Here is a 24958-nt window from a genome sequence, read left to right as displayed (position 1 = left end):
TATAGCAAGACCTGCCATAATGGGCACCTTTTATAACAACCAATCAATAAAGGGCAGTAATTTATCTTGAAAGGACATAAAATCAATGTTTATACACCAATATATTGTTATGAGAAACAATGTTTGCATAGGCAGGGCTCACACTGGAAAGCATTTAGTTGTTAGCCGATTTTCAGATATGTCGAGAATTTTCTTTGAAAATATTAAACAGTGGTTACTTAAACAAAATTTTGTTAGCCAAATACTAAATACTGTAGCCACTTTCTGTACACATTATCAAATGGCTAATCTGGCAATGGTCAGCAGGGCTAGCTCTGAGTGTGCAAAACATTTCACCAAATTATGTTCATAAATGCAAAATTTTCAAGCAAATATCAGTTATTGCATTAATTTTTTTTCGCCAAATTAAAATAAAATTCGCCAATTGTTCCTAAAATTTGCAATTGGCAAGTGGCAGAGCTAGCCCTGGGTAGGGTGAGTAATTGGAAAGTTTTTTTTATATTAAAATGAGAATGGTAGGCAGGGGTGATAGATGAGACAGATGAATGAAAGGGAAAGATTCTGCTGACTCGCTGGAATCAAATAATGATTACAGTGTCTCCCACCCCAATGTGATTCTGGAACAGCCCTCATGTTATTTACATGCTTATTAATGAATATCTACATGCAGATGCATGCCACAGAAAAATTGCATGAATGATAACATTTTTCTTCTTTTCTGAAATTAAACTATTAATTACGGTATTCTGTTTTCTAGAATCAAACTATTAATTATTCTGTTTTCTAGAATCAAACTATTAATTATTCTGTTTTCTGGAATCAAACTATTAATTATTCTGTTTTCTGGAATCAAACTATTATTTATTCTGTTTCTAGAATCAAACTTATTTATTCTGTTTTCTAGAATCAAACTTATATTTATTCTGTTTTCTAGAATCAAACTATTTATTCTGTTTTCTAAAATCGAATAATTATTTATTCTGTTTTGTAGAATCAAATTACTTGTGCTGTTTATGTAATCACTCTTTTATTTATGATCTTTTTCAGAATCAAACTTATTTAGTATGCCATTATAATTATGTATCTTGAATAAAACTTATTTATTATGTTTTCTAGAATTAAATTCCTATTTTTCTGTCAGTCTTATTTATGTAATTTTCTGGTACCCAGACTCTTATTTAGGCCTAAAAAAATATGTATGTTTCCGGTTTCCTGACCTACCCTAATTTAATGTAGCAACCCTAAAAATATTTGAAGCCAAAACAAAGTAACAATTTTATTACTATTTTTAAAAGTCATGATCCCTGATTTTTTTGCAAACTAGATTTAGAAGACCTCAGCCAATTTACGGTTTATCAGTTTGATTCGATTTTAAAAAGAATTAAAGAAAGAAAAGCTTCCTACCTACACCTGAAACACACATTTTAGTTTTTTTAGGCCTTATGCTATTTTCTATAATCATACTCTTTATTTATGCATGTATGCTGGGTTTTTTAGTATCATACTTTCAATAATGTTGTTTTCCAGTATGAAATTCTTAATAATGCTGTTTTCCAGTTTGAAACTCTTAATAATGCTGTTTTCTAGAATCAAACTCTTAATAATGCTGTTTTCTAGAATCAAAAGACCCCAAAGAGAAGACACGAGAAGATGAACTCCATGAAGAGTTGAGAATGAAGGTTGCTCACGGTCCACAGACAAAGGTTTCCTACCGCCCGGTTTACATCACGGAACACTCCACGCCGGAGGAGGTCCATGAGTGGCTGCTGTCCAAGAACTTGTCTCCATTGTAAGTGATTGATCGATACCCATCAGTGGGCCCGTTGAGCTATTTCTTGTTCCAGCCAGTGCTTCACAGCTGGTATAACAAAGGTTGTGGTATGTACTATCCTGTCTGTTGGATGTGCATATAAAAGATCTCTTTCTGCTAATGGAAAAAGAGTAGCCCACAAAGTGGTGACAGTGGGTTTCCTCTCTCAATATCTGTGTGGTCCTTAACCATATGTCTGACGCCATATAACCATAAATAAAATGTGTTGAGTGCGTCGTTAAATAAAACATTTCCTTCCTTCCCTCCTTCCATTGTAAGTGTTGGGCCATTTCTTCTTCCAGCCAGTGCACCACGACTGGTACCTGTACTGTATTTTACCAGGAATATAAGCCCAAGGGGGCCAAGACAGTTCATTTGTAGCTTTGTTCGGGGTGGTATTATTTCCAGCTAGTGCACCACGACTGGTACCTGTACTGTATTTTACCAGGAATACGCCCAGGGGGTCAAGACAACTCATTTGTAGCTTTGTTTGGGGTGGGATTATTTCCAGACATGGGGCCAGTTTTGTTAAAAAAAATTGCAAAATTCACTAATGAGTAAAAGAATGGGAAAATTATTAATAAATAAATTAACAAAAGTGGTAATAAATTTCATTTTAAACATTTAAAGAATATCATTTTTTAATTTATTTTACAACATTGTATATGTATATCACATGCTGTGGTATGTGCTGTCCTGTCTGTGGGATGGTGCATATAAAAGATCCCTTGCTGCTAATGGAAAAATGTAGTGGTTTTCCTCTCTATAGCTAGATTCGTACTTCTCCGCCGACTCTTGTTGGCAAGTAGTTGACTCGTCCAGTTCTGCTTCTGTTCAAACCTAATCAGTAAAGTCAGTGTGGTTTTAACACAGTTCATATTATATTTTGGTATACGTTCGTTCAATGCTTTTTCATTTACAATGCATCGACTGTTTCGCATGAGGTCGGCAATCAAAGTATGAATTGGCCTTAAGACCATATGACAAAACTACCAAATGTTTTTGATGTCCAGTAGCTGATGATTAATAAACCAGTGTGCTCTAGTGGTATTGTTAAACAAACAAATTGTCTCCATTGTAAGTGTTAGAGTGTGGGACATAGTGCTGTCCAGGCAACCCTGTCAATGGCCATGGCAAAAATATATCATGGAAAAATAGTCATCACAGCATTTTCCACGGCAATTTTATTGTTAATGGGTGAAATAAGTGTTTAATTTTTCAGTATTACAAAAAATACATAAGTACTTGAGAAAAATGAAGTGACATAGAAATAATAAATGCTGTGGAAAATTGAAAACACTGCGGCACTCTTCATAACATTGCCAACTGCCATGGTCGCTAGGGCAGTGAAACACTAAAACTAATGCCATTATACTCTATACAGTGGCAAATCCAGAAAATCCATTTAGGGGGGCCCCAATGACATGAGGTGGAATGCCAAGGGATCTTTGGGGGAAGTTTGGAGGGGGATTGTAAAAAAATTAAAATTAATATATAATAAAGTTATAACTATCGCAAAATTTAGGGTGGTCGGGCCCCTGAAGCCCCCCAAGATCCACCTCTGATATAATTGTTGAATGTGACCTTCACAAAACCCCATGCCTCTAGACACCACCCTCCCAATCCTAACTTACATGTTTCTGAATCTCCTTAGATGTGCCTTGTTGCCCCCTTTGCTTAGTATTCCAATAAATAAGTTCCAATTACAGTGAGACCTCGATAATCTGGACAGTATGTTTTTTCCTAAACATGTCAGGTTTAACGAATTCCGCAGTACGGAATCATATCTGAATAGTTTTCATTATTCCAAATATTGGCAAAGATCTCATCACTTTCATTCTCACAAATGTTTTCAGTTTGTGTATCTGTTAGCACTCTGGCTAATAAATACTAAGTTTATTTTATCACAATTTTCAGCTGTGTTCAGACATTTGAAGGGTACAGTGGCCATGACATGTTTCATCTAGTCCGGAAGGAAATGGATCGTTTGATTGGTCGAGAAATGGCAGCCAAGCTGGAGAGTCATTTGACAGTTCAGAAAAACATGTGTGGTGTAAGTAAATAAGTGTTACCTGTGGCTTGGAAACAGGCAGAAAAACATGTGTGGTGTAAGTAAATAAGTGTTACCTGTGGCTTGGAAACAGGCAGAAAAACATGTGTGGTGTAAGTAAATAAGTGTTACCTGTGGCTTGGAAACAGGTCGGAAATCATGTGTGGTGTAAGTAAATAAGTGTTACCTGTGGCTTGGAAACAGGTCGGAAATCATGTGTGGTGTAAGTAAATAAGTGTTACCTGTGGCTTGGAAACAGGTCGGAAATCATGTGTGGTGTAAGTAAATAAGTGTTACCTGTGGCTTGGAAACAGGTCGGAAATCATGTGTGGTGTAAGTAAATAAGTGTTACCTGTGGCTTGGAAACAGGTCGGAAATCATGTGTGGTGTAAGTAAATAAGTGTTACCTGTGGCTTGGAAACAGGTCGGAAATCATGTGTGGTGTAAGTAAATAAGTGTTACCTGTGGCTTGGAAACAGGTCGGAAATCATGTGTGGTGTAAGTAAATAAGTGTTACCTGTGGCTTGGAAACAGGTCGGAAATCGTTCCAATCAGTGAAGGATACATTTAATTTTCTAAATTCATCAATATTAATATACACTTGGGATACTAGTTTTATACTTCTTCAGATTTAAACTTTAAAACATATACAGTGAAACCCCTGTAAACTGGACACCCTTGGGATCCAGAAAAATGTCTGGTTATAAGAGGGATTCTTTTTAAAAAGAGAATCTGTAAAATGTCCAGTTTTGAGGAAAGTCCAGTTTACAGAGGATCTGGTTTTCAGAGTATTTAGAAAATAAATACCGTGAATTTACTTCTTTTAGCAGGAGGCTGTGGTAATGATTTGGTTGAATCCGTGGAAGACTGCCTTATAGATAATACATGTTAATATACTTTTGAATACTGTAGGTGCCTTCTTTAAATGTTGCATCCCATCCCTAGAACATTTTGCAACCAACCCTGTTTAAAGTATGAACTGAGAATATTTTCACAAAAAATACAGATCACATTATAGTACAAAATTTATAAATGATGTATAGTATGTATAGAATAATTTGCTAATTTCATACCTCTGTATGGAATAATTTGCTAATTTCATACCTTCATACCTCTGTATAGAATAATTTGCTAATTTCATACCTTCATACCTCTGTATAGAATAATTTGCTAATTTCATACCTTCATACCTCTGTATAGAATAATTTGCTAATTTCATACCTTCATACCTCTGTATAGAATAATTTGCTAATTTCATACCTTCATACCTCTGTATAGAATAATTTGCTAATTTCATACCTCTGTATAGAATAATTTGCTAATTATATACATTGTATACCTCTGTATAGAATAATTTGCTAATTTTATACATTCTGTTACCAGTTTGGTACTGTAGGAGGCTCAGAACTGCGAGCTATTCTGCAGCGCAGGAAGGAGCATGCGGACTGGGGGAGTGAGGAGGAGGCTCACATGGGACACCCACCTGATTTCCGACCAATCACGCCACAGCATACTTTAGACAGCAGTGATGGTTCAGAAGGTATGTTCCAATCTTGTGAATTGGGTAAATTAAAAAGTTAAAATTTGTTTTCTTTAACAACACCACCAAAGCACCTTTCTGAATCAAACTCTCGTGGACATGGTCAGCAGTGTCACCAGACCTCAATCCTATAGAACATCTAGTGGATGAACCTGGTAGAAGAGTTCACATGCAAAATCCTCAGCTGCTAAATATTCAACAGCTGCAGGCCCTTGAACAGGAGTGAACAATATGTCAGTTAAGCTGGTGAACAGACTTATTGAGTCTATGAGATGACAACATTTTTTTTGTTGAGTATAGGGTGTATACTACCAAATTAAATCCCATAGACGACAATAGTAACATATGGCTAAAACTCCTACCTGCAACGTATCAACCGACATAAACGCCACGGATATAAATACTACCACCCCTTACACTTAAAGTGAATCAGAAAAAAATGGGGGTCAAGCTGCTCGTTTCTGAGATAACGGGTAGCGTCTATGACTACCCTAGTTTTGCACAAAATTTGAGTACTTTTTTTTACAGGTACCCCATACATGTTTCAAGCACAAGGCTACTTGACACATTGGTACTAGATGAAATAAAATTGCACATTTATTTTACCCAGATGAAACTATTATTTTTTACAACCAACACACTCACATTTATAACCAATCACAGGACTTGTGGTGTTCACTTCTCTATCAAACGTTCGGTGCACCTCGAACTTTGACCCAGCCGGAAGTTATTTGGTATAGTACTACCTATACTGATAACATACATTTTTCAAAAAGTGTCCAGCTATGTGTCTTTATGACAACCAGGATCTGGTGTATTCTGACATAAACTGACAACCTCACTGAAACTGTTGTTTCTACAGTGCAACCTAATATAATGTACACCTCAAAAAGCATATATATTGCATATAGTTTTGTACAAATGCAATATGTCATATTAAACAACAAAATGTTTTAAAATAAAACTCCTGAAGATATTTACTTTCAGTTGAGTGTGTGTACTCAGGTATATATGTAGAGACAACAAAGATAGTCAGAGTACCTCTACCCCTTTAAAGAATTCCATTAAAACACATGCACTTGATTGACCCCTAGATTATGAAGACCTTAACAGGCACATCAAAGAAATATCAGTATTAAAAAAATACACTGTCTGAGGAAGGAAACACAAACATGACTGTACCTGTATGAAGTAATGACTTAATGTCCTGAACATTAGTGTTGGGAGGAAATCCTGTATGCTGGGTGTGGGTGTCTTCAAGTTACCAGGTGTGGGAATTTCAAATCCATCGGCCATGCTGATTTTCATAATGAACCATCAAAACCATTGGCAGCCACCAATATTCCTGACTATATTTTATTTATAACCTACTGTAGTTGGAGGTTTTAATAGTTGTGATATCTGGAATAATCATGCAGCTTTAACACATTTATTTTTGATTAATTACTGAAAAAAACTATTTTTAAATGACAAAATTACCCGAACATCTATTTTCTTGCATTATTTTCTAATCCGGATGAATACAATATGTACATTAGATGTATTCCTACAATCTGTAATCCAGCATTTTATTTAGCTAGTAACATTAGGTAATACAGCTTTAACAATAAAATAAATTATCAACTTAATCCAAGGCAGATAATCAAATCTGAAAAAATTGGTTCTGAATCTAGTATAAACTCAAAATGCTTTTCATGAGAGCTAACTAAGTGATTATTAAGGGAAAAAAATGATCTGGAGATCTAAGTATATGTTTAACAACCTTATTGTTATGTACAAATAAGAACAGAAGGCACAATAGTGACAACAAATTTAATTATGTTTTTGGTAAAGTTTTTCTTCACATTTACTTTAAATTTTGCATAAAACTACAAATGTGTCTAAAATATAACTTAGCACCCTATAAATATGTCAAAATGACAATAAAAATCAACTTCTTTACAAATTTGAGTTTTCAGAATTTCATACATACAAAATTAACAATGTTAATGGAAACTAAAGACATTAACCCACTACTGGCACATGCTATTTTTAATATAAAAATAAATTGCTATTAAAATCTTAGTTCAGGTTGCCTATATATAATACCATATTTAAGAGCAGTTGTATATGGCAAGTCAAGTACCATGTAAAAAGAAATTATTGAAATCTTTACAGTATGAATTATAGGCCAAAACCAACTTTTCTTCAGTGCTAACTTTGATTCAAACTCCATTCAGAGCCATGTACAGAGATTATTGTCAAGGTCAAGGTCATTGTGAACTTGCATGATCGAGTGATGGCTAATTAATCAACCAGTATAGTTTAATTAAATAAAATGACAAAATCATACTATTTTTTATTATGCACTGAATATGTGCTATAGGGTGTATACTACCAAATCAAATCCCATAGACGACAATAGTAACATATACGGCTAAAACTCCTACCTGCAACGTATCAACCGACATAAACGCCACGGATATAAATACTACCACCCCTTACACTTAAAGTGAATCAGAAAAAAATGGGGGTCAAGCTGCTCGTTTCTGAGATAACGGGTAGCGTCTATGACTACCCTAGTTTCGCACAAAATTTGAGTACTTTTTTTTACAGGTACCCCATACATGTTTCAAGCACAAGGCTACTTGACACATTGGTACTAGATGAAATAAAATTGCACATTTATTTTACCCAGATGAAACTATTATTTTTTACAACCAACACACTCACATTTATAACCAATCACAGGACTTGTGGTGTTCACTTCTCTATCAAAAGTTTGGTGCACCTCGAACTTTGACCCAGCCGGAAGTTATTTGGTATAGTACTACCTATATATACACAGTATATATGAAATTGCTGAATGGACCCTATAATGTGTTTCTATCACATGGCACTTGTGTATGTTAAAACAAAGATATTCTATGTTTTAGATTCTGCTGATCATCTAGCTGACACGGGAAAAACCCTACGTGACCTACTTATTCGACAGCGCAAGAGGATTATGGGAAACAATGTGTTTGATCAATCTCCAGATTATAATTACTAGATTCAGTTTGTTTTCCACAGTATTATTTTACACACATGGAACTGAAAACTTTATTGCTACCCGTAATATTAATTGCCATTCACACTAGTAATAAACATTTTATGGATTTTATTTGAACTTTAAACAAATTTCCCAAACTTTTTTTTATAAGCTTTTAAGGTAGTGAATGAACATTAATTTAATGACCAATGGCTAGAATGGGAGATCATTCACGTTGGTGTAAATTGAAGAGAAAACAAATCTACACAAACTGAGGCATAGTAAATTTCCAGGTATGATCTTGGTAATGAATAACAGTTTTGAAAGTGCCATGTCTATATTCCAAAGATCTGCTACCCCAAAGGTTTTAATCTAGATTGAATATATAGATGTTGTATATACAATATTTACAATAAATAGTCCAAACCATGCCCTATTGCATAAATACAAAGAACAATAAAATTGCCATAAACTGGAGGACAACATTTATGACATACATTATTGACAGATGTATAGTGGCCAGTCACTGGAATACATGTAGCTTTAGGAATAGCAAGATGTTCCCATTTTGAAAACAACAAACAATAATGTATAGGTAAAGTTTACTTATGTTTAAGATGTTTACCAAATCACAAAATGTGTATTAAAACTGAATTTATTAAATATAATTAACAGATTTTAATTTTTTTTAAAAACCAGGAAAATTAAAAATCACACTTCAGAAAAATGTCTAGGGGAAAATCACACTCCTCAGAATAAATGGAGTTAGAGGGGAATGTGTGGTTAGTTCACCCCTCAATTTAAATTTGAGGGCACAATCATGTTTCACCCCTCATTAACGAAGGTGTGAATTCATGTACTTAAAACACACCTAATTCTAAACAATACATATTTAATGAGCCTAATTAACATTCTATAAGCATAATTAAAATATTTAATGAAAATTATGTTGTTATATTATGTTTAGATAAAATGATAATTGATGTTCAAATTAATCCCTAAAATACTTAACAATAAAAAATGTTCTAATACATATTTTTTTTTAGAATGAGGGGCTAAAATGAAGTGGCTTCTTTTTTGTTATTATAATACATATAATTTGTTTTAAAGTATGGTATTGATAGAACATTTGATGTGGTTACATTGAAATGGTTCAACCATGGGGTTTTTTGTTGTTGTTTTTAGCTTTTTATCTGATTTTAACTCCTTGATTTGATTTTTTTTGCATAAAATAATTCTTACAGTGTTGACTGAATTTGATCTGAAATGCTGAAATATGATCTTTATTTATCTATTGTAGTTTTCAGCTTTTCAAAGATCAATTCAGCTTTTACTTTTTAATGTGCAAATGCCAAGAAAACAGTCTAGCAATGAAGATCACTTCAAAGAGGCTGTTGACAATGTTTACAGCCCTGTTGGAGAGAACACTGTGATATATCCCATTTGTGTGATATTGTTTTAATTATGTCTGATTGGCTGCTCCAGTGAAATACCAACATATTATAATCCAATGAAATCAGCACTGCTGAAACCCTGTGATGTATGTAGAGAATAACAGGTTAATCACATATGTTAGAATTATTGGGTTTATTCTGTGAAGGTAAGAATGAAAAACGTACGGCTTGCCAAACAGAATTCCCCATTCTGAACAGGATAAAACTGATAACCTAATACATAATAATCTGAGGAAATCATCTTTCTTCCTAACTTTTGACTTGCACTTGAAAGCTAAACAAGCAAGTATGACATACAAAATTCTTGATTTATAATACATGTATACATATAAAATGAATTAATCATATTTTTGTTGTGTTCTTAGCAAGAAGTCCAGTAGTCCTGTACCGATAATCAGAAAAATATACAACTCATTCCTTAATTGATGTTAACTTCATTTTCAAGCTAGATCCAATTACGGTTCAAGCACATTGTCCTGGGTTCACACCTCAGTGATCTGGGCTGCCAATTCAAGACAGAGGGTTAGTTGTTACTTGTTGGCGAGAGTGTCAGTATAGTGGTGTTATACACCTCCCCAGTGAAGCTCACTGTTAACTGGTTAGTACCAAGATACGAACCCAGAACTTGTCAGCTTTAATACCAATGGCTTAACCACTACACCTTTGGCATAACTGAGGGAGGGGGTCATGGCTTCCCAAAGCAAACCTCATTTTCCTTAGTACCTTTTATATTTTCCTTCCATGAGTTAACAGATTCATAAACTGTGTTAGTGCATAACACACCTCCCCCCCCCCCCCCCAAATGTGTGTGGTCCTCCCCATAAAAAAATGTACACCAATAGAGGCTGGTAAATTTTATTTTCACAAGACTAGAAAATAATCAAACCCACTTATTTCTACAAAACACATTCCTAATCTGGCATAATTTTACCATATTAATTAATGATTTTGGTGAAATAAAAGTTAAAAGTCTGATAGTTTGTAGGCCTGTATAGTAAGACAGTGTGTGGATTGGTAGGTTTGAGGCATCTAATGGGCATGGGGAAATGTGCTCCAATAAAACTCTGATCTTTGATGACCAAAAAAACCTAGCAATTTTCCAGTATCTGGAAAACAACTAGCATACTGGTAGTTTGAGATCACAATTCTTGGCTATTTTAAAGGTTACTGTTTTTACTTTTATAAATTTATAATAGGAGAAAGAGATAAATCTTATTGTCGTGATATAGGGCACATTAAGGCCCCCTCTCCAGCCCTTCAGTTTCCTTGGTCTGTAGGTACTGTCTGAAAGCCTTGAGGCATGGGCTGCAGAACAGTGGACAAGATGTGGGGGTCATGTTCTCCCCCACTTTTCTCAGTTACTGTTCACAGAAGGCTGTAAATGCCATATTTGAAAACATAATATTTAAAATGTTCTCATAGGAGCATACCCTAAAACCACTTTGGGCCCTCCAATTTCCAATCTAGATCATCCCACTAACAGTGACACCCCCCCCCCCCCCCCTCCCACACACACTTTTAATTACACCTCATGGGCCCTGTGTGGGGTGGACTATGACTATGAACTACAGTATTTTAACATGCCCCTAAGGTTTCAGGCATGTCCATCACGGGATAGCCAGGGACTTGACCTGAGACAGAAAATAAAACTGAGGGGTGCAGGTGTCCTCCAAATTGTGTGCTGACTGTATTGCCAATATTATTGTGTACATTAAAGCTAATTAAATATATAAGATGTATATAATAATGTATTAATATGTATATATTATTATTAATATAATTAATAATATTTAATGTTATTGTAGAATGCAATCACTTAATATAATTATGCATTATAGTATGCAAAAACAGGGGTGGCACAGTGTAAAAAAATAGTGGTACGGCTCATGGTTGCCAGATTCTAGTTTCAAATGACTTGTAAGGACATTTTCACAGATGTAGCAAATATACCCCACACACACAAAAGTGGTACGGCCATGGCCGTACTAGCCCGTACTAGCCGTACCATCTGTGCCACCCCTGAAATATGTATAAAATGAAATATTTTAAAATAATTAGTTTTCATAACTCAGGTGATCAGTGGTTATAGGAGAGATGTTGTAATAGCAACGTACATGTAAGACTTAATGTGTAATATATCTGTTAAGTTGTTCACTACTGCTGGTCAGTTGTAGAGAATTTTGAAGAGCCTTCCAGATTTTACCACCTAGAATTAATGCATCTATGTGCCAGTGGAATATACTGTTCGCATTTTGTTTTAAAGCAATACAGGTACATGTTGTATAACTTTATAGCTAATCTGAATGACAAAACCGTAATACATGATTAAGGCTCCATGCCACGAAACAATCTTAGCATTAAGATCACCTTAGGTGCATAACTACCTTATGCACTTAAAGTGATCTTAGTGCTAAGATTGCTTCACTGAACAGGGACCTGGGACATATATCTCTGCACAGTTCATAATCGAATGGGCATTTGGCAAAATAGTCGATTCCATGAAGCTCTATCTAATGCCTTGTCTTTGAGAGGGTAAAATAAGGAAGTCTTTCCAGAATGTTAAAAGGTCTTGTGTTTGGGAGCACTGATCTTGGCAAAGATTGCTGTACAGTTCATTGTTGTTTGTGGGTCTGGTGATGAGTCTGGTGATGGGTCTGGTGATGGGTCAGAGGCATGTTGCCATGAGTTTTGGAATTCTACAGACTCTTAAACACATCATAGTAGATTCTAAATCAACCTTTCTTTTATCTAAGAGAGGAGTGATGTCCAAAAAAAACAACAACAAAAAACCTGTATATAAATAAAAAAAATATTACATAATAATAAAGGACTCTTAATAGCCAACAATGAACACTTTTATTTTTGCACATGGGACAAAAGTTTGAAGTGGGCGGAAGTTGGAATAAAAATTTAGTAAAAGGTGAAAAAGCCTAAGTCCTACGGAGAATAACCTGCATCCTAACTATGTCCAGACTAAGAAATTAAAACCAAAAATATTTTTGAGTGCTCGGCCTAAAAGGTTTTAAGGTGATTTGAGCAATTGAGTGGGCGCCAAAGTAAAGTGCATTGGACTATTTATAAAAAAATAAACATAAAAATTTTGTTTTGCGGCCAAACCATTTTAAGTCCAACTAAGCCCAAAAAGGAGGTTACCTGTCCTAGGTAAGGTTGGGTTCTACTTTGGGAGGCTGGAGATTCCCGGAGTGACAGCACCAGATGTTGTCGTTGACGTAGAGTCCGAACCACTGTGGAATAGCCGGGGCCACAGACTGCACTAATCATCTTGTGCATAAATCTGTTGTCGATCTTCGCAAACAAGATGCACTGCCTGAAGATCTGTTCCATCTTGTGCGTAACGATGGTTCCATGTATGCCGCTAAAGACTTGGTTATGTGTAGTTCGTAGTGGCAAAACACTTTTTACTTGTTACTGGGAATACAAAGTATACAGTGAAATAGATTTAAACTCTATAGCTCGAAGTTAATACTTTTATTATAAAGTTAACCTTTACAGCTGGTTACATCATTGATCAATATGCTTATCTATTTGACAGAAACTGCTTGCTGAGCTAAATGATTGAATCCCAATGTGTTGGAGTTAAAGGAAAATACCTGTTGATTCAGGAAAATGTAACAGTCATTTATCAATCATATATTTACCAACAGTCCCGGTGTCACATTGAGGCAATTTTATGATTTGAATACTTGTACAACAGAGTGTATAACATGAATATTTAATTATATTTATTGTTAATATTTTTGTTTTAATTATCACACTAATATTCTTGCATAATACACATAATTATAATAATTATGTAACAAGCACTTGTTAAATTTAATACATGTACTAATAAAACATTAAAAAGTTTGTTTTTGTTATTGTGTATTTATTTATAGCTATGAATAAGATTGTGTTTGTAAACACCAATTTTGAAATGAAAAGGAAATGTTTGATACTCCAGCACAGTTTAATCAAATTAGATGTTAGAAACGTCTACTCTGGCACAGTTTAATCAAATTAGATGTTAGAAATGTTTGCTACTCCGGCACAGTTTAATCAAATTAGATGTTAGAAACGTCTGCTACTCCGGCACAGTTTAATCAAATTAGATGTTAGAAACGTCTACTCCAGCACAGTTTAATCAAATTAGATGTTAGAAACGTTTGCTACTCCAGCACAGTTTAATCAAATTAGATGTTAGAAATGTTTGATACTCCAGCACAGTTTATTTAGATGTTAGAAATGTTTGCTACTCCAGCACAGTTTAATCAAATTAGATGTTAGAAACGTCTGCTACTCCGGCACAGTTTAATCAAATTAGATGTTAGAAATGTTTGATACTCCAGCACAGTTTAATTAGATGTTAGAAATGTTTGCTACTCCAGCACAGTTTAATCAAATTAGATGTTAGAAATGTTTGATACTCCAGCACAGTTTAATTAGATGTTAGAAACGTTTGCTACTCCAGCACAGTTTAATCAAATTAGATGTTAGAAATGTTTGATACTCTAGCACAGTTTAATTAGATGTTAGAAACGTTTGCTACTCCAGCACAGTTTAATCAAATTAGATGTTAGAAACGTTTGCTACTCCAGCACAGTTTAATCAAATTAGATGTTAGAAATGTTTGATACTCTAGCACAGTTTAATTAGATGTTAGAAACGTTTGCTACTCCAGCACAGTTTAATCAAATTAGATGTTGTAAACGTCCGGCACAGTTTAATCAAATTAGATGTTAGAAATGTCTGCTACTCCGGCACAGTTTAATCAAATTAGATGTTAGAAACATCTGCTACTCCGGCACAGTTTAATCAAATTAGATGTTAGAAATGTTTGATACTCTAGCACAGTTTAATTAGATGTTAGAAACGTTTGCTACTCCAGCACAGTTTAATCAAATTAGATGTTGTAAACGTCCGGCACAGTTTAATCAAATTAGATGTTAGAAATGTCTGCTACTCCGGCAAGGTTTAATCCAATTAGATGTTAGAAATGTCTGCTACTCCAGCACAGTTTAATTCAATTAGATGTTAGAAATGTCTGCTACTCCAGCACGGTTTAATCAAATTAGATGTTAGAAATGTCTGCTACTCCAGGACAGTTTAATCAAATTAGATGTTAGAAATATGCACAGTAGCTATGGCACATGCGTCCTTACAATTGAAAAAATATTTGCCAGTTTTGACAGCCGAGGAATCAGATCATTTGCAAAAACAAACAAAATAATTTGTGAATTTAGTCATTCTGACCCATCAAGAGCTTCAGGGTGGAACCCAGAAGAAGAAAATTAAGTGAATTAAAACAAATTCTCTAACATACAATTATAGAATTAAGTACAGGTTACTACAAAATAGCTGTAAACAAATTTATTATTACTTTTCCCAACAAACAGGAAATTAATTCTATTAAAATGCTTTGATCAGATTCCTGCCCCTTTAAGGTGTCATATCACATGTGTAGTTACAAGTGACCTATTTCAGAATTGTTCCATTAATATGCATTTATTACACAAAATAATGTATCTCACGTAATCTTTGCACAACGTAACAAGGTTACAGCTCTATAGGTTGAAGGTTCAATAGTCCGAAGGTTCAACCCTAACCCTAAGTTTAGTAGTCCGAAGGTTTATAGACCTAACCCTGGACTATTGAACCTTCGGACTATAGAGCGGTCCCCCATAAGAATATCGAAATTGTAACATGCTTATATGCCATGTAAACAGAGTGGCATCAAGTTAAGACTAGATTCCCGTGCTGTCACATTGTAGCAAATCTTATGAAATCGGTGAATCTACAGAATCTGGCAAATTGACTGAATAGAACCGTTGGAGACAGACGGAGTTGCATGAAGATGGCAAATTGTTGACATCTGCCTAGCATGACCCAATTTTTGCCTAAAAAAAAATGTGCCCAATTCCAATAAATTTGTTTGTACTAGTAAATAAATTATTTAGTTGTCATTTTTTTTACTGGTGTAATGTTTATAAAGTTTGTACCATTCTTTGGTTGTTTTTTCCATTAACAAAAGTATGCGATAAATCGGTTAAACTGATATTTTTTAAACACCACTTCTGATTGAGCCAAACTTCCTTATAGCGTCATGTAACATCAGTTATTTTATTATTTTATTTATGGTTATGTGGCATCAGACGTATGGTCAAGGACCACACAGATTTTAGAGGAAACCCGCTGTCGCCACTACATGGGGGGGGGGGGGGGGGGGGGAGGGAAGAGGCATACAGCCAGAAAGAGGGATAACATGGCAACCTCATCAAGTGTCTAAATATAATACCACAGCAAGCATTCAAAATAAATAAGTGAAAAGTTTCATGTTTTTGTAATAAAACAACTTTCAGAAGTCACTTGAAGTTTGATGACCAAATACTAACATAAAATATGGCACGACCAGTTTAATATTCAGGGCATAGGAGCAATAGGATTAGGGCACTGCAGCCATTTACCACATGGCTGTTGTTAAACTGAAGCCCTGCAGGGGCAGGATGTAGTCCAGTGGTACAGCGCTCGCTTGATGTGCAGTCGGTCTGGAATCGATCCCCATCAGTGGGCCCATTGGGCTATTTCTCGTTCCAGCCAGTGCACTACCACTGGTATATCAAAGGCTACCCTGACTGTGGGATGATGCATATAAAAGATCCCTTGCTGCTAATCATAAAGAGTAGTCCTTGAAGTGGTGACAGCAGGTTTCCTCTCTCAATATCAGTGTCGTCCTTAAACATGTTTGACGCCATAAAATATGTAGAGTGTGTCCTTAAATAAAATATTTCTTTCTTTCTTTTTTTGAGCCCTGCAATTAATGTCTTGATCAAGTATATGAAATATTAGATCAAATGCAATATAAAACAAGTCTTCGTTGTTATTCACAGATTTTATTAGAAAATCACAACTTCTCAACTGTCATTGTGTACCAAGCACATACCTAGTGGTTTAAATATTGATACAAAAATGAACACTGTCCAGCCTATTCATTGTTTTGAGGTTTTTTTTTAACATAACACTCATTCTATTTACTTTTGTAGGTAACGTTAATTCTGATCAACATAACACCTTATTCCATAGCAATAAGAATTTATCCAACGAAAAAGGTAGCATTCTTAAAAATATAAGTCATTTTTATTGATATAAAATTCAAACAATAAATAATTGATGTTTCTTTTAAGATTGAATTCACTGATTCAATTATTCAGTTCAGTGTGGAAATTAACGATATATCACCACATCTAAATATTGTAGGAAATGAAAACAAAACATACACAAAACAGTCTTAAGTACGATTTAATGTTTTGATAGCTGTCGAGTAATCATCGGCAATAATGCTCTGTAAACATCTGGAATGTGGATCACTTACATAGAAACTAAAAGATCAAAATATTATCAAACACAAATGAAACAGTCTCTTTTAAAAAACAAAAACAAAAGGACATTGCAATGAAAATTAATATTTGTTTTTATTACAAATCTGCATAGAAATATTTGAGGCTGAAATAAATAAGATATTAAGACTTGTTTTTGAGACTGATTGTGCCTCAGGTTGTCAAATCAATCCGCAGGGTATGGAACACTATGCCCCTCGTTTGGAACAAATGCACTTTAACTATTAGTACCAACTATTTGGAGGAGTGTGATATTTTTTTACTAACAACTAAAGTCTGTATTAGAAATTACTGTAAAATATAAATAATGACCTCTATATAAAAAATTTAATCTTCCTTTCAAAAGTCTTGATATTAATATAAATACAACACTGCATACATCTTTCAAGCTCTGGTTAAGGTACTCAAAAATTGCATAACGGTTCCTGTGTTTCTGCTAGAAAATAGCCACAGAGTCACATCGCTAGACTCGTACATTAGACAGTCACGTACAAGACAGTCAAAACAGGTTTTATAAAAACATTGTCATGTGAAACCCCTCCAAAAAAAACCCCAACAGTTATCACAATTAACCATGAGTTAACTGATTTTTGTAGTTTATGTAAATAGTAAGCTAACAGAAATTTTATGAATTCAAATGAAACTGCAAAATGCAAAAATTGTATTCAGTATTGATACATTTATGTCAATGCATTGAAATTACTTAAATGTATAATTATTTCTCAAACTTTAAGCAAAATGTAAGTAAAAAATACTCATAGTAAAGGCCAGGAATATTGGTATATTAAAAATGGTGTCCCATTTTCCCAATTGGTCGAAATGCCACTTGGTGGAAAAATAAGTACTCGTCTGTTATATAACCACTACCTGATTACCTGTGTATGTAATGAACATGGCCTCTTCATGTTTATACAAGTTTTGATTATAGACGCACAATGGTTTATTTGCCAATGTACATAAACGGGCTGCCGTATATAAACATATTTTCATAGTTTCTCCATGACCTCTTGTGAATAAAACTGTTTATACAAATTTTTATTAATTAATTTTCATTTTAATAAATTACAGACATTCACTACATGGATTATTTCGATATTTGCATACTTTATGTGTTAAGCGATATTTATACCATCTATACAATAATAATCGGTTTCCAAATAATCTGGAACAGTTCATTATAATGACTGAGGTAACATGCATGTCAGTAAGACCACTGAACCATATATGTTGTTGTTTTAGCAGTTCGACCAATTGGGAATTCGAGCAAATGGGAGTAAGCCTTACAAATTAACACAGTATGAAGAGATTATCGTCACATTATTGTAGTTAAATAACAAACAAGACATGTTTGACGTGTGGGTGTGGAAACGTTTTCATATTGTAATACAATTTCGTTCCTTGTACATATTTATTTTAAAGGCACAAATAAGCTAACAGTGCATATTAATTTAGAGCACGGTTTTCTATCCTAACTAGTCACCAGAATTATTCTCAAGCATCTGACAACACATTGGCCTCCTTCATTGTTCACATTAGTACATGTATTTGATAAATAAACTAGTTTCCAACAGAAACACACCAAAGATCTCTCTGAATTAAAAATCATCAACATATTTTGCAAAGTAAGGATGTAACAATTCTCATGTCAATATTGGACCCACAAAGTAACAAATTATCAACAAAACCATAAAGAAAATATTTCAAAATGAAATGTCACTTTTGTTAAATTATCCGTAAAAATATTTATAAACCAACATAACATTCAAAAGTATATGGAATGACAATTGGCAAATTATCGACCACAAATTAAACAAGTAGTAATTGAATTTATCAAAATGTTTAAAGAAATAATTCAAAAATATATTTAAATTAATTTTCTATAACTGAAGCTGTGATTTATACTGTCAAGCCTTTCCACAAAACAAATACTCGCGTTGTGATGGTAATAAAAATGGTTAAATAAAATCTTAGCTACCAAAGTTGTCCCTAAAATACTGTTAACAAACAAAACAATTCAATATATTATATAAAAGGTAACATGCAAAGTAAATATACTAATTTATTAATTTATACAGTTTACAAAAAGGTTAACACTTGCTCAAGCTTTTCAGTATAAAATATTATTTCTACAAACCTTTTAATCTTTCCTGCAAACTAAACAGTGGTTTGTTAAGTTCTGATATGTTGCTAAGTTTACACTTTGATCTTAACTCCTTTCTTGGTAACAGAAAAGATGTTTAAGACAAGGAGACTCACTTTCACCCAGATTATTTATATTTAATTTTTTTTTTTTTTTTTAATACAGCTTTACATCACTAAAAAGAAAAAAAGACAAGATGAGAAAACTATATAAAAAAAAAGAATTACCTTGGTCATTAGATTTTAATCCTACAGAATAAGCTATTCAGTATGTTAACCATGTCCATTTCTGAATGACAAGCATTTATTTGATGAATTTATCTCTGAGGGGGTTTGCTGCACATTTCACCATGAAATCACAAATAAGCACTCAACTTGTCGTCATTACACATGAAGTCAAACTTGAAAACTTGATGCTGTAATAGTAGTTCAATTAACTGCCATGTATGTAGCACTACAAGCCTGCAGTAATAAACATTGGGGCTTTCATTTTGTAAAGCTTCATCATATAAACAAAAACCTCGTTAATTTAATAAATATTAGTAAGAAATTTTACTTACTAGTAGCAAATACAATCTATTAAAAAAAATTATGTTTTAAAAACAATGTGTCAATGCTAAATAATGATTTTAAATAAAATATGAAACTTAATAATTAAGCAAAAACAGGAATAATTCTACAACTCTTCATAGAATCACTACTAATTTTTAAAATATGTTTTTTTCCATTTCTTAAGCATATTTGTTAATTTATTTTTGGTTTTGTGCTAACAAGACTCTGCTATAAAAACAAATTCCTAAATGCAAGGCAAATAATCCCAAAGATACAGACATTATACCATGACTAGGACGAATAATTCTACAACTCTTCATAAAATCTGTGTAATTTTAAAAATATATTTATCATTTCTTAAACACATTTATCTTATTTTTCTTGGTTTTGTGATAATGGACGATGTTATAAAGAAAATCCCTAGCTGCAAGGCAAATAAATCTGAACGATGTAGACATTATATGGTGACTATGATGTGAACAAAGCAAGTAAATTACAGCACCCCAAGTGCTCCAAGAGCCAGTGTCACTAGTCTAAACAGCTTGTTTTACACTGCTCCAAAAACACAACCAAACTAACAAAGCCTCAAGCCAATCCTAAAAATATATCATTTACAAGCCACAATTATTATAACTCTTCATTTTATCAATTTTATTGTCCAGGAACTTTCCAACTCTTCATTTTACCAATTTTATTGTATACAAAAACTTTGTAACTTCTCATTTTACCAATTTTATTGTATACAAAAACTTTGTAACTTCTCATTTTACCAATTATATTGTATACAAAAACTTTGTAACTTCTCATTTTACCAATTTTATTGGATCTAAAACTTTCCAACTCAACATCTTACCAATTTTATCGTATCCAGGAACTTTCTCTTTATTTTACTAATTGTATTGTATACAAAAGCTTTGTAACTTCTCATTTTAGCAATTTTATTGTATCTAAAAACTTTTTAACTCTTCATTTTACAAATTTCCAAGCCTGTATTACATATTATGATCCTACAATGTTATAACTTCTTGTATCAAAAACATTTCCAACTCCTCATTTGATCAATTTCCAAGATAGTGTCTCATATGATCCTACAATATAATAATTTGTTAAATCTAGAAATCATAATTTCCTCAATTTGTAAGCCTGTGTCACATATGATCCTACAATGTTATAACTACTCATTTGACAAAAGAAAACACACTAAATTCTGTATACATATATTCTTTCATATACATCCCAGAAAAGTGGGGGCAAATCGCGTATATAAAAATAATTGTAACAAAACATAACAAAAGTTCTGTTCCTCTTCTTTAAAGGCATTTGACAATCAGATTCTAAACAAATAGCCCTTTTCTTTCTGTTTGTTTGTTCCAAAAGCCCATACTATGTACACATCTACTCTACACGTTCTTAGGCACATACTTTAATGACGCTATAAAAAGTTAATAGCTGGTCCAATTATGCACTCTCTGCTAAATGGATATGCAAACGAATTAAAACTATACATGATACTGTATAAGTCGATAACAATACTTTTAACAGTTCTACAGTGTATTAGTTGAGGTTGAAGAATAAAACATGATCGGCTTAGCTACTAAAATTTGTGCTTTGCATCAAGCATCTCAACTAAGGAATGAAAAAAAAATCCAGTTTATGACAATGTAATGAGCTACACATTCACAAAAATATTAAGTTTAAATTTAACAGTATGTTTCACAATATTAAAACTGGCAAAACAGAACTCATCGTTTTGAATTTTTCTTTTTTTTTAACAATTACTCTAAAGATGAACGCTTGCAATATTTCTAAATTTAACCTCTTTTGTGATTATCTGAATTGCATTTCATTCAATAAAATAAAATTATTTTATGTATAATATAAAAATGATTGGACTACTTTTGCAAATATGCAAGAAGATTCACAAAACCTTTTTTTTAAAGTAAGAAACTAATTTTTCATATAATATACATTTAATTTAATACACGGTTTATGTTTTTGTAAGTTACAATATGATTACGGTTTTATAAATTAACCTACAGTTGAAAAAACCCAAATTACTAATCAGTTAATATTGTCGGAACACAAAGTTAATATATTAGGTATTTTAAACATTATTGAATTATTTCTGTCAGTGTAATATAATGTATTAATTAGTTCTAAATATATCAACAGTTAATCATTATTTGATGTCTCATATAATTTAAAAAAAAATAAAAAAAATAAAAAAATCTCAAATCAACTGAGTTGAAAATCAACCAACTCGGCTGTTTTCAAAAGTACTATTACATACTTAACTACAAGGCTTTTCTAATGGTTAACAACTACACAAAATGTATTTTAATGTCACAATATATATATATATATATATATATATATATATATATATATATATATATATATATATGTCATATATTCTCTTATTACAAAAGCCAAACTGATTGATTTTTCCACAAAGTTGCGATTGTAGTTCGAAAATAAGTCAACAATGTGATGCAAAAAACAGGTATCAGCGTAGAAAGCTGTGGTGATGTATGTTAGCAAGCAGCAGTTAGGTAAGAGTCTCTATTTGGTCAGTCCGCCCGTCATGTTGTTTCCCATGTACTTCGGGTCTCGTGTCATCAGACACGCGAACATTGTCATGATCATTTTGGGTTTAGACTCTACGATGTCTTCCGGCAAGGCGTACACTCTAGCACCGAGCTTCCAGGAAAGGTTAATGGCATATTTGGCATTCTTCTGTTTATCCTGAAATACAAAAGAAATTTTTAAAAATATTTAGTTATTTACAAATGATGACATATAAGATTCCTATGGAGTTTTCTCAAATGTGTCCATACAAAGGGAATGAATTTAGGTTTTAATGCAATCATTAAGTTATAATTGTTTAAATATTCTTATCACATAAATAAAGTCAGTCCTTAAGTGGCGTTCTCATAATATGATTTGCGAAACGACTTGTTGCATATGATCCAATCTTACTGTGAGGACACCTAAATTGGAATGATACAAGTCGAATACGTCAAATTGTGTTGAAGGCGTACCAGTTAAAACATGTCCTATTTCTCATGACAAATTGTATGCAACCAGTCAGTGCGACAAATCGCATAAGGAGAATGACCCTTTATGAACGGGTTTATAACGGCAAAATGTCACTTTGTGACTCTTAAAGTCATTTATCATTTTGGATTAAGTTTATTAGAATTACAAACTTCATTCTTAATAGTCTCGACAGATTGATTAAAAACGTAGGCACTCATGTAATAATTTGTATGTTCACAATACTAGTTTGTTTCTATTCTATAATGATGTATTATTCACTCACCTCCACAGACTGATTAAAAACATAGGCACTCATGTAGTAATTTGTATGTTTACAATACTAGTTTGTTTCTATTCTATAATGATGTATTATTCACTCACCTCCACAGACTGATTAAAAACGTAGGCACTCATGTAATAATTTGTATGTTTACAATACTAGTTTGTTTCTATTCTATAATGATGTATTATTCACTCACCTCCACAGTGGTTGCCTTTTTAACGAGGTCAAAGTTGACACAGCCCGGTTTGAGCTTGTCGATGAGGTTCAGTATGATGACTCCATCAGACAAGTTAGGATCACTGAAGCTGTTTATTTTACTCTTTCCTGCCAGCTATAAATAAAGGAATGTTTTATAAAATGGCGCACTCAATACATTTTAATTACAGTTCAGTAGCATTGGATATATGATTAAAGACCACAAAGATAAGAAAGTTAAAACTTGTTTTGTTTAATGACACCACTAGAGCACATTGATTTATTAATCATTGGCTATTGGACAGACTACATTTTTCCATTAAAGTGCTGTGCCAGATGTATGATGTATTGAGCTATATCAATCAAGATATTATTTAATATGTTTAGAAAATTAGAAATTTAAAAAAAAAAAAAAAAAAAATTAGATACTGTATATTTTCCATTTAAAAATATTCCTCTGAAAAACAGAACCAGCTGAATTCGTTTTGGGAATTTCCGTAAGATTTGATCCGTGACGTCACGAAGGGAACTCCTTTCGATAGTCAGTGTCATTGTTCATTGCTTCTTTTGTGTTTATTATGGTTAAATGGCGTGTTGTTGGTGGCTGTAGCAATACAAAAGCCGATAAATTTAGTCTTCACGCATTTCCTAGTAATGTTACTGTGAGAAAGCTGTGTGTGAATTTGATTAAAACAACGTGGAAATACTGGACAGGAAGAAAATGCCGGAGACCGTGGCGACAACAGACACTTTAGTATCGATTCGTCAGAACTGGCTTGTCGGCTTAAGCGAGATATAGGAATATCATGTGTTATGGCTTTTAAAAAAAGATGCCGTACCAGCAATTTTTCTGCGACACAAAACAAATGATAACAAGCCGACGCCATCCACACCGAAATGACCTTGGGGTGCATATCGTCAATGTCCCAAATTGCGTTATGCTTTCAACTCCGGTCAGTTTGTTTTCTCATGCACGGTTCGTGCAATCATCGAGATCCGATTTGTTGTCGTTTGCATCTCGTTCATTTGTGAGATTTTTCTTTACAGTTTGAGGACATTAAAACAATAAAGTACAGACAAGTATATATCTATAGCCTAGTCCGTCCCATCCTACAAAAATGTAGGGTTTTTTTGTAAAAAGGAAAAAAAAGCTAATTTTGTATGCATCTTAGAAAACAATCGGCTAAGAAATAAATGACTTGTAAATTCCATAGTATGAAAAAAGGCGTTCCCTGTAAAACAGACTATAAATACATTAAATTAATTTTACTATACCTCCCACAGAGAAAATCTTTTTTCATACTATGGAATGTGCTATAAGTTATTTATTTCTGAGCAGACTGTTTTCACAACTGCACACAAAAAAATAGTATTGTTTTGTTATTTCCAAAACACTTTTACTTTTTTTTTACGTCAACTAATTCACACAAAAAAACATCTTCATAGATGGATGGGACGGACTAAAAGTCATTTTTGTTTATTTTTTAAAATTAAA

The 24958-nt window shown here is 33.3% G+C and overlaps 2 protein-coding genes across 7 annotated transcripts in view; one reads left to right on the top strand and one right to left on the bottom strand.

Annotated features, from left to right (window-relative positions):
- LOC121381295 (epidermal growth factor receptor kinase substrate 8-like) overlaps positions 1 to 13739 on the top strand; it is a 135965-nt gene extending 122226 nt beyond the window's left edge. For all 5 annotated transcript variants that reach the window (XM_041510543.1, XM_041510544.1, XM_041510546.1 and 2 more), the window contains 4 exons: positions 1618 to 1789; positions 3728 to 3863; positions 5244 to 5400; positions 8316 to 13739. In XM_041510543.1, the coding sequence (XP_041366477.1) occupies positions 1618 to 1789; positions 3728 to 3863; positions 5244 to 5400; positions 8316 to 8431 (581 nt within the window). In that variant the 3' untranslated portion in view covers positions 8432 to 13739. The remainder of the gene's footprint in view (positions 1 to 1617; positions 1790 to 3727; positions 3864 to 5243; positions 5401 to 8315) is intronic.
- A 2996-nt stretch (positions 13740 to 16735) lies between these two features.
- Positions 16736 to 24958, bottom strand: part of LOC121380923 (plastin-3-like) — a 69647-nt gene continuing 61424 nt past the window's right edge. For both annotated transcript variants that reach the window (XM_041509961.1, XM_041509960.1), the window contains exons 13-14: positions 23465 to 23599; positions 16736 to 22691 (exon numbers count right to left, since the gene is read on the bottom strand). In XM_041509961.1, coding sequence (XP_041365895.1) covers positions 22509 to 22691; positions 23465 to 23599 — 318 coding nt within the window. In that variant the 3' untranslated portion in view covers positions 16736 to 22508. The remainder of the gene's footprint in view (positions 22692 to 23464; positions 23600 to 24958) is intronic.

This window comes from Gigantopelta aegis, chromosome 9, assembly GCF_016097555.1.
Source record: "Gigantopelta aegis isolate Gae_Host chromosome 9, Gae_host_genome, whole genome shotgun sequence".
NCBI classification, from domain to species: domain Eukaryota; kingdom Metazoa; phylum Mollusca; class Gastropoda; order Neomphalida; family Peltospiridae; genus Gigantopelta; species Gigantopelta aegis.
This window is presented reverse-complemented; position numbering and strand designations above follow the sequence as displayed.